The 14,172-nt window shown below is 41.6% G+C and overlaps 2 protein-coding genes and 1 non-coding gene across 5 annotated transcripts in view; 1 reads left to right on the forward strand and 2 right to left on the reverse strand.

Moving 5' to 3' along the window:
* The first annotated feature begins 360 nt into the window (after nucleotides 1-360).
* trnac-gca (transfer RNA cysteine (anticodon GCA)) lies at nucleotides 361-432 on the forward strand. Its single transcript has one exon. It is a non-coding gene; the product is annotated as a tRNA-Cys (tRNA).
* Nucleotides 433-782: 350 nt separating this feature from the next.
* Nucleotides 783-4,218, reverse strand: arl5c (ADP-ribosylation factor-like 5C). Its single transcript, XM_018660638.2, has 6 exons — nucleotides 4,026-4,218; nucleotides 3,488-3,548; nucleotides 3,221-3,368; nucleotides 2,640-2,723; nucleotides 1,758-1,909; nucleotides 783-1,600 (listed from the first exon to the last, which is right to left on the reverse strand). Exons 1-6 carry the CDS (start codon nucleotides 4,069-4,071, stop codon nucleotides 1,552-1,554), a joined length of 540 nt encoding a protein of 179 aa, XP_018516154.1. The 5' UTR covers nucleotides 4,072-4,218; the 3' UTR covers nucleotides 783-1,551.
* A 3,938-nt stretch (nucleotides 4,219-8,156) lies between these two features.
* cacnb1 (calcium channel, voltage-dependent, beta 1 subunit) overlaps nucleotides 8,157-14,172 on the reverse strand; it is a 31,032-nt gene continuing 25,016 nt past the window's right edge. For all 3 annotated transcript variants that reach the window (XM_018660627.2, XM_018660625.2, XM_051073925.1), the window contains 4 exons: nucleotides 12,806-12,957; nucleotides 11,757-11,852; nucleotides 11,446-11,631; nucleotides 8,157-9,939 (listed from right to left, as the gene is read on the reverse strand). In XM_018660627.2, coding sequence (XP_018516143.1) covers nucleotides 9,397-9,939; nucleotides 11,446-11,631; nucleotides 11,757-11,852; nucleotides 12,806-12,957 — 977 coding nt within the window. In that variant the 3' untranslated portion in view covers nucleotides 8,157-9,396. The remainder of the gene's footprint in view (nucleotides 9,940-11,445; nucleotides 11,632-11,756; nucleotides 11,853-12,805; nucleotides 12,958-14,172) is intronic.

Consider the following 14,172-nt stretch of genomic DNA (forward strand, 5'->3'; position numbering starts at 1 on the left):
GAAAAAGGGGCAAATACATTTTTACTTCAGCTTAGACAACAATGTTCCTGCCTTAATCAATTAATGTAATTGCTGCTGTGTTTATTTACCGCCTGACGATCCGTCAATGACGTTACATGGCATCATCGACATCTCTGACGTTGATGCATTTCACTTGACAGTTCTAAAGGCTCATTCTCCCCCTTGTGGTGAAAACTATGTATTACATGTTAGAAAAACAGGCTTAATATAGCGACACTCGGCAAAGTCGAAGTATACTGAGCTAAAACACTATATATAAATAAATCACAGATAAAATAGCAGAATGCTTTTTATGTTATTAGCATAAAATATGGTTATTGTGGCTGAATGACTGTGAAAGGGGGTATAGCTCAGTGGTAGAGCATTTGACTGCAGATCAAGAGGTCTCCGGTTCAAATCCGGATGCCCCCTTCCCTTTTTTTTTTCCCCTTCCCCCCCGGCTTACTTTCATGGAATCTACCTCCCTGCGAAGGAGACAAACATTTTTAGAGCCATAGAGGTGGTTTACCTCAGAAATGAGAGAATATCTGCATGGATTTAGGCTATTGTTCAAATGAACATGATCAGAAATACCTGAGCCTACAGCACATCCTGTATTGTAAAGAAGAAGCTGCTGTGACTAAGAGTGTTGGCACATTACTCACACATTTTTGTTCTTACTGTTACTGCGGGTATAAGCCATCCTTCAACAGCATGCTGTACATCCCTTCTTGAAACAAAAGAAACATTACAGCTGCGGGATAGACAACACATACACTGCATATTTTGCAATAATATATTTATTTAAAAAATTTACACAAAACAATATGTACATTTTAAATATGACATGATAATCATTAGCAGCTAGCTAATTTCCTGTTCAGAAAATTGCTGTAATATACACTCAAGAGCTCTGTTTTTTTCTAAAATAAATTACTAAACATCTTTAAGTTTAACAAACAAAACAGTCCCGTTGTTCTCTGGCATTAAGTACAGTTTCATTCATCAGGTGCAGACTTATCTTATACACTTCAGTAAAGCAAGGTATTGTTGTCACTTGATTAACCCCAGTGAAATGAAAGAAACACACAGGGAATGTGACATTACTGGTCAGGTAGAATATCTTGAGTTAAAATGGTGCACCTCCAACCTGTGCCTCTTAAGTAAACTTGCAGTAATTGCACATGAACACTTCCTCATGACCACAAGTGAGAAATAGTTTGCTAGATTACTAAAATATAATAAAACCACCGGCAGTTCTTGCAAAGAAAAAGACCCAGGATTCAGATCTTTGGCTGGTGTGTGCTGACCAAGCTAAAATCATCCAGGTTTCTCTGTTGCTTATCCACCCTGAGGCTCAGCAAGGTGGTGGGGGGCCCGTCCTTGCAGGTAAGACATACTGCACTGTAGGTGTGGTGCCGCAGGCTCTATCAAAGAAGGCATGTTCACAGGACTCTGTCCAAAACACTGTTAATAATCCTGGCACTGTGGCCTGTGCGGCATCTTCGAGGTCGGCTCTGTTTCAGGAAGTTTGATCCACTGGATGGCATCTTAGTTTGCCATAACCCGTGACCTCATCCAGTCCAGGCTAGCTGGTAGACTTTAAAGAGAGAGAAAAAAAGAGAGAGGCACGTTTAGAGCTGAGAAGATGTAGCAGAGGTTGATGTTTGTGAAGGTTTGTTTTGCTGTTGGCTTTGTTAGTCATTTTAAGGACTGACTCATAGACAAAAAGAGAGTGTGAGGTGTGTTAGACCCACCCCTCTCCTGTCAGGGCGCAGCAGGCTTGCACATGCCAGGAGTGTGTGGTGATGGAGTCGAGCGTGAGGCACTGGGAGATCTCTGCCGCCGTCATCGAGCCTTTCACGTCTTGTTTGTTGGCCAGAATGAGAACAGCTGCACTCTGTAGATCCTATGCCACAATAAGATAAGACGCGTTATCATTGCTGCTTTTTTTTATATTTATAGAGCTGAAATGTTTCCATTGGAAACCCCAAAACTGTCCTCATGTCACCTATAGAGAACAAAGAACAGCAGCCTCAGCGGAATCTCTAAACACATGTCAACACGCTGACTCACAGTCTATGCTGAAACTTCCTCATCATGTTGTGTCATGGGTTAGAAAGCTATGGCGCAATTAATCACTGAAAGCAGGAGAGTATCGTAAACATGAATACCAGACATGGGCAGTTTCACAGAGGAATAAAAGGGTTTTACGTCAAGGAAGCATTCACACTAAATGGGTTGAATATTCCATATGTAAAGCATAAAGCAAATCCTGCTGTAATGTGTTGGTATAATAATAATAGCAGTCTATTTTAATCCCTCTTATTTATGATTGGTATATAAAGAGTTTTTATTAATGTACAAACTTGAAGGAATGAACAGATAAATATGTCTTCATGGGAGAAGTTATAGGTAAAACCAAAGAAACAACTAAACATACTGAACATTAATAAACACTTGTCCTTAAGCTCCTCACAGCTACATTATATTGTGTTATCAACTACTTGTTTATACAGTACACTGCTTACAAATTCTAAATAGGGGGTTAAAATGAAGTGTTACCCATCACACATCTCAGACAGACACCACACAGGTAGTCTCAAAACAAATCTAGAAGCAGTTTTTTTGATTTGTACCTCATGTGCGAGCATTCGGTGCAGTTCCTCTTTGTTAAGAGTCAGACGTTCGCGGTCAGTGCTGTCCACAACCAGAATGACGATCTGAAAAAGCATAAACATGTATGCCAAAACTAATTATTATCACACAATACCACATTGCCAGATACAGTATCTCACATTATCAGAGCTTATGTTACCAGTGACTGCATGATGATAGAAAGGAGCACAAGATGTCTGTGTAATGTATTTTAAATAATTATGTAACAGTGCCAAGTAACAGGATGATAAGGAGAAGCCATTGCAGATCAACGTGCAACAGCTCAGTCAGCACTATAAACATTTATAATACTTTCTGTTTCTGTCTTTACTCTGGTCTAAAGCTTGAAAAGTAAGATTTTTGAGGTGTTTGTTGGAAATACGAGAGCAAGACACTTTAAAGAAAATGTACAGGCGACAGAGTTTGGATGAAAGCATCAGCATAATGTTATATGTCTGACTTTCATGATCAATTTCTAACTGATGATGTGTCTCAGTGCCTTATGTCATGTGCTGCATTCACAGAACAGACAGAGGAGCTGACTACAGTAAGGGATCAGTACCTCAGTGTTGCAGAAGTATGAGTACCAGCTGGCTCTGAGGTTCTCCTGTCCTCCAATGTCCCAAACTAAGAATTGTGTGTTTCGTACAGTGATCTCCTCAACATTGCTGCCAATGGTGGGCGATGTGTGGACGGCCTCCTTTGTCAGACTGTGTAGGGGAAAAGGAGCAAACATTTTGCATGAGATAGAAAACAGGTTCACAGATTATCAAGCAGATATAGTTAAATGACACTACTGTAGCCCTTAGAAAGCAGACAAGTCACTTACAACTGGTAGAGGATGGTTGTCTTTCCTGCATTGTCCAAACCCACAATGATGACTTTGTGTTCTGCAGGAGAATTTTAAAAAAGTTTAGTTAGTATTCTCACTTGTACACAGTTGCGTAATTAGTTTGAAGACACACAGATAAGATAAAGACAGGTACATGAGAGAATGCAGAATAACAGTGAAGCAACACCACATAGCAGTAATACCAGTAAAACAATGGTCTCAGTTCAGGTTTCTTATACTGTACAGCTGGACTTGACTTAGTGTCTTAGTTCTAGTGTCTGTAAGTCAAGGAAATGTCTTTTAAGTAGGGTGATATATCATTACAGTGAAATATATAAAAGCAGAATTTGGGAGAGACGACAGGAAAGCAGTTAATATTTCTATTTATTCCAACTACAACCAACATATATTGTCTCATTTAGGATATTCACAGTCTATACAACTTTTCAAGTAGCATAAATAGCACCTGACACTCAAAATAAGTGATGTGACATTTGAGAACTAAGGAACTGTGTAAATTTGAAGTGAGTCTTACCTCTGTCACCGAACACAGCCATCATCTTGGTCAGAAGGAATCCCATGTTCAACAAGTGTGTGTGGAGGACGTGAGGGATGAATAAAATATTAATCCGGTAAAAACGCTCTTGATTGAAGCAGACTTCAGCGTCTGTTCAGGGCTGACTGACAGGCGAACTTCATTCCTACCTCTAATATCAGTTTCTGCGTAGTGAAAGTGGGCGGCGCTTCAAGGAAAGTCTTTGTTATTTTTCGGTCCAGTGAGTCACGGACAAAAGACATAGTAACATTGCGTTCAGGTGCGGTGGGAAATATCTGAATTTAAGCAGACAACGGGCCCATTGGGATTGTAAATACTGTAGCTTATATATACTACAGTGAGGGATCAAGAGCACCCTAGACGCTTTGCTTGGTCAGTTTGTTAATGATGAAACTGACAAGCTAGTTCTTTTTTTCTTTCTTTCTGTGTTGCTGTTCTGAACTCTTATGAGCCTTTCTTTAAAAACACAATCTGCGATCCAAAACATAAAATGGAAACCTGCTGTCTAACCTGGATTAATTAACTGGAGATGTTGTAACACAAACCAACTCTAGGCAACAACAAAAGTTAGGCTATTATTGTTTTCAATGCGGTTAAAGGTTAAAGTTAAAGTTTTACATTAGCTGACCTTTACTCTCAGTAACCGTGCTTTTTGTTAACAACTATTTCTCAGAAAATTGTGAAAAAAAAAGTGAAAGAACAAACAAACATACCACTTCCCACCCCTCATAAATTTGCTTTTTTGAAATTTGGTCAGCACCTGTGACCTTAAACAGACTAGCTTTTTGGTATCATCAGCTGTCAATAAAGCATATGTACAGACAAATGTTTAACTGAAAACAAGGGAGGGTTACTTGTGAAGGCATATCAGAGGTAGGTCTCAAAATATCTCCGTAAATTTACCTATTTTTGTTGGAACTTTCCAGTTTTGTTTGGACAACGCTGTTACCCCAAGAAGCATCTTATTTCCTGGTGGCTCCTGGGACGTGAATCCTCTGTCTCCACCAGTCACGATAACTGTTAGAACCTTCCCTCTTTAAATTGCCACTTGTTTAGCTAACTTCAAATGAATGGATTGCTCAGTGGAATTCGGGGTCAGAGGTCAGAACGTACGGACGTCAGCACGTTGTAGAGATTGCGTAGACCGTATGCACTTTGTGGCACAGGAAGTTAGCATTAAAACGAATTAGCTATTTTTTGACGGCACATTTAGCTAACACTGGCAACATACTAGCTGAGTTACTCATATAGAATACACGTATAGTGGTTCATATGTCTTTACAAAATATTTCACAAAGTTGCCAATACACACAACCTCCTTACATCCCATACAAAAAGACAAAATTAGTGTTTAAATTGGCGTTTCTTTCCACAACTTGTTAACAAATTCTTAATGAGTTTTTGATAATAAAACATCCTTTTAAGTGACCCGAGGGATGTTTTTTTTTCTCCATGGAATAGTGCCGGAGGGGAAGTTCCATTGATAACCTGCTGTCAGTAAACATTTTAATAGTATACAAATATACAGACACAGTTTAAGCCATTCTGTACACTCTGTTGTATTTGTGCTCTTCAAGTTATGTAAAATAAGCCCAGTTGCTACAGTAAAACCCGTTACTGTCCACTAAAAGTCTGCTTTAATAAACCCTGGTGGCGTTGACACAGTTTTCTGGATCCTCTTAGTAGTTGTTTGAGCCACTTATCACTTTTTTTAGAGCTGCTTTATTATGTCTGCTTTGTCTTTAGGTTGTATGTTGAATTTTGTTGTTGGCATTTATCCTAAATAATACATTTCCACCTGTTTATTTTCTCATCATGTGCAGGTTTGTCCTATGCGTTTCCCCAAGGGAAACAAAGAAACAAGGAACTGTATCCCACGAAGTTCGCTGAGTACATCAAAAGCAACTGATGACGCACACACGTGCCCACTCCATATATGGACTGAGACGTGAAACTGTTTCACTTCCTCTTCTCACTGTATCACGGGAACATTATTATGAACCAATAGAAAGCAAAACTGGGTATTAAGAGGAATGCCCCGTAATTTCCACTGAGCATCCTGCGTCCTGATAGGTCCTGATAGGTCCCTGAATTTCCCCAAGTACTTACCCACTCAATAACAACAATATTACTGGTGATCATAATAACGATAATTATAACGACCTCTTTGCATATTAGGGGCGTCTTAACTGACATAATTGATAAGCTGTAGCCTAATGAGCCTTTAGCCCATAAGATTCAAGATGATAAAAACAAGACAGTGATTTGCTGACTCTGCTCTTCTGGTCTTAATATTTTTGATTTATTCTGCTTTAGGTGCTCTCCTGGGCTCTTTTCTACACATTATGTCTCTTCCCAGTTAGAAAGTGTGTTACAGCTTGTACAACTCATACAGTCTTGGTCCATTTCACATCAAATATCTTATTTTAGGATATCAACACTGACTGCATTAGCCATTAGATATAATACTGTGTTAATGTCATTTTATTTCTACTTTAACCTTTTCCAAAACTACCTAACCCTAACCCTAACCCAAAACCACAACACAAAAACAATATGTAGACATCTCCAGACTTACAGTATCTCTGCCCCAGTAAATGGTATATTTCAGTATTTAAAATATCTTCAGTTGTTTTATGATCAGTTTTACTGCAGTCTCTAGGTTTTGCTGTCATGTTTCTGGCTTGTAAAACTTCAGTTGTGCTTCTCTTGTATTTCCATTTTATGCTACTTTGTACTTCTCCTCCACCATCAGGAAAATATTGTACTTTTTACTCCACTACAAGTTACCACTGTAGTTACTGGCTACTTCACAGCTACTTCTTATTGATTTGTTATGAACTGAACTGCCTGAAAGTATTCAAAGTAGTTTAAATTAGCTGCAGGTAATACATATAACAATATAACATCCTGAAAGGGGTCATTCCAATGAGTGCTTTTGATATTTGAAATACATTTTGTTGATAATACTTCTATAATCTTAAGTAAATTTTGGAGGACATCTGTAATGTGAATACTTCTACTTCTTCTGACCATGTGGAGCTCATCTGGTCCCATCAACTCAGTTGTTGCTACTTTGAAGTTAGAGTGAGCTTGACACAGCTGTGAACGCTGTTAAAAAAACATTGTGATGTATGGCTCACGTTTGAAATGGAAAACCACCATCTCAATTTATGACATTTCCTCTGCTGCACATTATCAGCAAGCTGCAAATGATGACAGCTAGAAATAAAAACCACTTCCACTTCCTGGAACCAGCTGCATTGTGTTCCCTCCTTGAACAGAAAGATTTGGCAGGTTTGAGTGAATGTTTATCATCTTAGAGGAGCATTTTGAAGTTAATACTCTCTGTCAACGCAGCCCTCCTACATTTTTTCCTGATAAGTTCTATCTCTTTGTATTTAATTGGAAGCCAACAATTTGCTCTTTGTTTAGGTTTTGCAGGTTTACACCCATTAATTCACCTTGACTCGGACTGGTTCTACAGGCCAGGTGGTGTTTGGGGTTATATTAGACATATTATTACACAATCATCTGTTGTGTCTTTCTCAGAATAATGAAGGGAGTGAATTAATCAGGAAGTCACTCCACTGTACTCTATGGTTTCTCAACACCACTAATAAACCTGTGTGTATACATGCACATACGTGTTTTGCATCTTTGAAATCTTTGATAATCTCATCTCACTGTCGTATAAATTAAGTGACACACTGGCATTTTCTGGTTAAATTTTTAATTAAAATACGAATTTATCCACAGATTAAAAATGAAAGGCAGAAAAAGCAAAATGTAGCTACAATCAGGCACCAATGATACATGTTATCTCATATTTTTAACAATTGCGATAACGCAACAATAACATTATTTACTGATCATTATTTAATATTTATTTATTCAACTGAAGACGGGGCGGGCCGAAGCAGCCCGCCAAAGACATTCATGGATTCTCCATTATAGATAACTGAGTAAAGACCATAAGCTGATCCTATCCCCACCCTCCAACCCCCCCAACCCCACGTGATACTCCTCTCACTACCTCACAAGAATTGAAGATTTAAAAAAAAAAATGCAAATGTCCACAGGAAAAAACAACACTAATTCAGTCAGAAATCAAGAGTAAGAAGAGAGTGGTATTTAATATCAGACAAGCTAGCTGTTTTGGGTGGAAGTTGGGAGTGATTAACCACACACACAAGTACTTTTTTTTTTTTAAATATAACCATTAGCCCTGAAAAAACAAGACGACGAAGCTGGTGCAAAGAAAACGAGATGAGCGACGTGCTGGAGCGACAGCATGGGTTACGCTGCGGAGTAGCCACGAGACACGAAGAGACACAGATTATGGTATGAAAATAAGTGTAACAAGAGTTAAGACATCCCACCGTGGCAGTGGTGGACATGGCTTGGCGAGACATTCCGGCACTTGTGATTGGAGTTTTCTTGAATTTAAGGGTGTTTTCAGGGGTGGGGAGTGACTAAGGCAGGACATGTCATTCACACAACTACAACGGCGGTGCTGCTTTTTTGAATCTGCACCACGTTAGAAAAAACAGAGAAACGAGTGAATACTGCAGGCGCCCTCAGCAACCCACGAAGAAGGGGAAAACAAACGGGAGAGGACCAGGTGTACAGTTGTGAACAGTGGCTGAACCATTTCAGGGAAGAAGTAAACGTCTTTGGAGTGTATTCTTTGTTGTTATCAAGCTGAGATGAGTGTAGCAACGTCAATAAATTTTCACGTTATAATATGGCAACTTGTCCACCAGCTTTTTTTTTTTAAGGTCTGGGTGATAAGAGAGTGGAGGTGAGAGACTTGTAACCTCTGGATCTCGTTATGGGAGGAAACCCTGAAATCCAAAAACACAGAGTGAGATTAAGGTAAAGAAGAACCCTGACACTGTACATACATGGGGGACGATGACTTTAGACCCTGTTTAAGACTGCAGAGGACAGACGTGACAGACTACAGCTCTACTAGCCTTCACACTCTATAACTGAAGGAGAGATTGAGTCGTACAGATCACAATCATAGATTCACAATCGTAACAATTACTGTCCTCGTGCTGTCAGTATAGAAATCCATGGTATTCATGCAGTATTAACATAAGGAACAAAAAACAGACCAATAGTATTTTTCTAAACATAACTAAATTGAATTGCAAGAAGTTGATGAGAATGGCATCTGGCAGTTGATGTGTTTCTTTACATTGTACTGGGATGTAAACAGATTAATTTGTTAGCCTGACTGGCATGGCCCCAAACCCACACTACAGTTCCTTCCGAATCCCCCACCCTCCCTCTGTCCTCAGTCCGTCCAGGAGCTTGCTTGCCTTTGTGTTAAGATGTGTGTTCAGCGGATGTAGACGTCCCTCCCCCAGTCGTCCTGATTCTTGTTGCGGCTCATGTTGGCCCCTGTGTCCACAGGGTCCTGGCAGTAACGCTCCCTCAGCTTGGCACGTCCATGCGGCTGCGTCTGGCTCGGCATTGGAGGGTGGTTCAGATTCTCCTGGTCTGGCTCGGCGCCCTCGTCTTCCCAGGACGCCTGTCTGCCATGATGCTGCGCCAGGTGCAGGCGGCTGCCCCCTCCCCCTCGGTAGGGCTCGGGCTCCTCGTAGGGGTCGGTCTCAATGTCCATGCAGGAGTCGCCAGCCTCGGTGTAGGCAGAGTCCCGGCTGCCTTGGGTCTCGGAGTCGAAGGTGTCTTGCCGCGACAGGCCTCGCCCGCTGCCTCCTCGTAGCTGGCCACGAGAGGAGCGCAGGTACGTCTGCTGCTGCTGCTGCTGCTGCTGAGGCTTTCCTCCCAGGTCGGTCTGATAGTCGTGAAGCGTGCCACTCCCGCCGCACTCTGTCAGAGGCCCTTCTCGCTTCTGCTCACCGTGCACCAGGTACGGCCCCTGCAGCCAGACACAGCCATGCCACACCAAAAACCATGCAGACACAAACAGCAGAGCAAAACCAAACTGTCAGTTGTTAGTCAACAGGATTAGCAAGCAGGGTTTACACCACAGGCCTTCAAAGAACCACATTACCATGGATGTAAATGTTCCAGCTTAGGAACCTGTGATATTGAGAGCATTAGTTTTCATGAGTAACATCAGTCCTGACCATCAATCTAATCTAACACACGCACATTCAGAGTTTTCACATATACACACTAACTTGCACTCAAAAAAACCATACAGTTATTGCACAATTAAACAAACAGATCAGTCCAAACACATTTTAAAATCACAGCCTGCAACTAAAACACTCCCAAGCAGTTACTCAGCAAGCAAACTTTAAATCTACCACTACAGCAGTGCCACCTGCTGGTAGACTGACCTCATAGCAGAAAAGAAGCAGAAATATCACTATGACTACCAAGGGATTACGTAATTAATTTAACTTGGTACTACGAGATGTTTACACTGACACACACAGCTCAGTGTATTTAATCGTTTTATGTAAATGAAGAAAAACAAATGAATTTGATAGATTATTTTTGTTGCCACTGTAATAAGTCAGGCAGGCGCTCTTTTCAGCCATTTGATGAAATACTTGTCACTTTGTTGCCATAATGTTAAAGACATAAATATCTTTGACAGTAAGGAAATCATCACAACTGAAGAGCAGCCAGAAATAACTTGGAAACTGAGGCCGAGCTGATTAGTAGTTTGCTGTTAAAATTGTTATAAAATGAGAATAGATTAATCTGGACAGAGTGTTAGCAACAGCCTCCACCAAACTAAGTGTTTCTGTTTGAAGAGGCGGACATGACTTGCTGTTTTCAGGGGCGGTACCATGGCAACACGGAGGAGGACAGCAAACTGGATTCAGCCTCCCAGAGAAGAGGAAAAAAAGTGCTGGGGAAAGGAGGCCACAGAGCTAAAGAGGGCAGGGCGGGGGCAGCAGATATCATTTTACTCTTGATTACAGTGAAATGGAGGGGACCCCAGGGGCAGAGGTGCTTTATTGGTTATTCTTTAAGTCCAGTGTGGTTTGAGTTGAGCTGCTCTCACAGTTTTGACACTCCAGGGAGAGAAACGCTGACGTGCTAAGATAAACACTACATCATTTTACTCATAGGTGTTTGAAAACTAGCTGTTCTCGTGTGGAAAACTGGTTCATGTGTGTCACTTCTCGCATTGGTGTGTTTGTGTGAATGTGCATCTGTGTTATGTTTCTATATACAGCATAAACAGGGTTTTAAAGCACCCCCTCCTTCAGGCTAAAGAGAACAGGCTGCTGGGGTTTGAGTTGAGGTTGAGTTGCTGGAGTCCCTCCCTCCCCCTTCCACTCCTCCTCGTCCTCTTTGCTGGACTTCAGAGAGCGTGTTCTTCCTCTTTCCCCTCACCAGCTACAGCACCGTCCATGTCAGGCCACAGATCCATGTTTCTGCGCAGGGAGGTGAGCACCTGTACCTGCAGGTTGGAGACGGGCTCGGGGGAGGCGGCCAGGGCCGCCGTGGCCATGGTACGGTTGAGCAGAGGGTTGGGAGGGTTGCTGCTCGGGGGGTGTGTTGCCTTCCAGTAGGCCTCCAGGTAGTCAGCCAGGTGCTCGCAGGCATCCTCCAGCTGGTTCTCGTCCAGGATGATGTCGAACAATTCCTGCATGAAAATAAGGTCACTATTTGTTGGTTTCACAAAATCAAAATTAATTCTTCTTCTTTTTTAATCCAAATTCTGGGGACTGATAGTTTCACAAAATCAAAGCTTCACAAAGCAAAACTCACAGGTGGGCACTGAGCCAACTTGTCTGCTGCCACCATCTGCACATTTAGGTGTTTAGCCTGGGACTTCCCCCTGGATTTAATGAGTCTCTGGAGGACCTGCAGGGAGAAAACAACACTGTGTCTACTGAAACAACATTTATTCATGTTAATGCACACACCTGCGTTTGCACAGTTGCATTCTGTTGTGACTTTATCATGATTAAAGAAAGACAGAAAACAAAGATAGAAATTAAAAAGGTATCCTGTGGACTTCTTGACCGCTAGTGATGTCATAGAGTAAAGCTGCTATTCCACTGCATGACAGTTGGAGGCGGTGATGCACCAATAAATGTAGTAATGCACCAATAATGGCAGTGAAGAAGATGGATAATTAAAAATAAACAAAATGTAACTTTGCTAAGTAACAGTGGCATCTGCAGCCACAAGTGGTAATTCACTCTGTTGGCTATGAGTCCGAGTGGTTATATAAGTCTATAAGTCACTTGACTAGAGCTCCGACTGCGTAGTCCCACTCACTGAACTGAAACACAGCTAAATGGTGTATATTCCTCAAATGCTGCACGCCAAACTCCATTTATAATTCTTGATATTTTCAAAGTTTCCTTGCTGGATATCAGCGATGAACGCTGGTTTTTAATGACTTCTATGTCTTTGATCTGATCTACAGTTTGGCATTACTCTTGAACTTGCTGGGCCTGATTCCAGCAGTTTAATCTGCTGACTGGCACGAAGTTAGCAGGAGATTTATCTGCTCATCAGTTACATGGAGCAAAAACAGGTGTTTGGGGAGCAGAGTGGGAATGAGGCTCCATTCTCCCTATTACAAGTCAGTGTGCCATCAAAATGATTTTGAAACTTACTTTAAGATAAAATAATAACATATCATCACACTATGGATATAAAACATTGTGATTTAAAGTGATGTTTATGAGGAAGGAAATGCACAGAACACATCTGTTAGGTGTTGAGGAAACACATGAGCTTTAGGAAGGAACACTGAGTGTAAACATAACTCCACAAAATACCTTTGAGGCTGTCTGTCACCATACCTTAGGTGAGGCTATTTTGATATAGACAATGATGGGAGCGAGGGAGGTCTTAGCCAGCTGAGAGGGGTGGTTGATGGTGTCTGCATCCAGAGCGACCAGCTGGAGAGTGCGGGCCAGTTCAAAGATACGCTCAATCTCACTCTGCACCTCGGCTGAAAGGCCCGGGAAACAGAGAAGACACGTAAATGCAACATCACAGTGAAATGATTCTCTAAGCTACTTCTCCATTTGAGGAGATACAGCACTATGTATCAGCAATACTTCCTTTACCTTGTGCACAAGTACATAACCGACATGTTAGTACTTAGTCATGCATGTCGAAGTTTTAGAAAGAAAAAACACTTCCAAGCATATGAATTAGATTGGATCACAGTAAAAAGTTCCATTTATGCACAGCTAAATGGAGCAGTGCAGCATCCTCATTCTGTCGCCACCTCCTGACATGAAGGATATCCTTATGTGCTTCTAATCTTTTGTAATTCAAAGTTGTGAAGGAAGGAGGCACTTAAGAATGAGATGCCTGTGGCACTTGGAGTGACTGATAGGGGCACAATTTTTCACCATGTAAATAAAACAGAAACAGAAAGAAAAAAAAACACCCTCATCAAACAAATGAAGAGGAACATTAGTTTTTGTTAGCGCTAATAGGCACAGCAGTAATTATTCTATCAGGTGAACCACTCAAGTCTGTGGACTGCTTGGGCGTTTTGTTTTCATTGTTCCTCAACAACAGCCTATATGAGCTTGTTGTTCAGCATTTCAAGCACAGCCCCCCCCACTCTCCCCCAAACCCGGTTTTATCAGCCTGTTGACGTGTAAGGAGAGAGATAACAACTGAAAACCAGAATGTTCCTCGTCTGTCTGGTCAAACCTCAGCGCCTCTGAGGTGTGCGCGCTGCCGAACCAAACAGCAGGGAGAGATAACGGGGGCTAGGCAATCTGCAGAGAAACGGGGCCTGCACACATTTCAGCAGCCTCCAGAGGGCTGAAGAATAGAGAATTAAAGTTGGTGGCGAAAAAAGAGGCCCTCCTTGGAGTGATAGTAAATGTGAACTTTAACTCACATAAAGAAATAGCAGGCAAGAGGTTTTCATTAACCACAACAAAGACTTGAACTTGCAAATTTAGATTTGACTGCAGAGAGAAAACTTGCTCCCCCGCCACGACTAGACTGAGTTTATGAAGTGAGCTTCTATAGAGGCTATCCTCGGGTATAATTGCACACATAGTGCACAGTATAGGGACAGCACTGTAGGTCACAGTGTAGAGCTATATGGAAAGCACTGGCTTCCTCTCTGCTCATTCCCGCTCACAGCTACCAGCCGCCCTGCTGCCCTCCCACGGATCTGTTCCCTGCTTTGGTTTTG

This window comes from Lates calcarifer, linkage group LG11 (assembly GCF_001640805.2).
Source record: "Lates calcarifer isolate ASB-BC8 linkage group LG11, TLL_Latcal_v3, whole genome shotgun sequence".
Lineage (NCBI taxonomy): Eukaryota > Metazoa > Chordata > Actinopteri > Centropomidae > Lates > Lates calcarifer.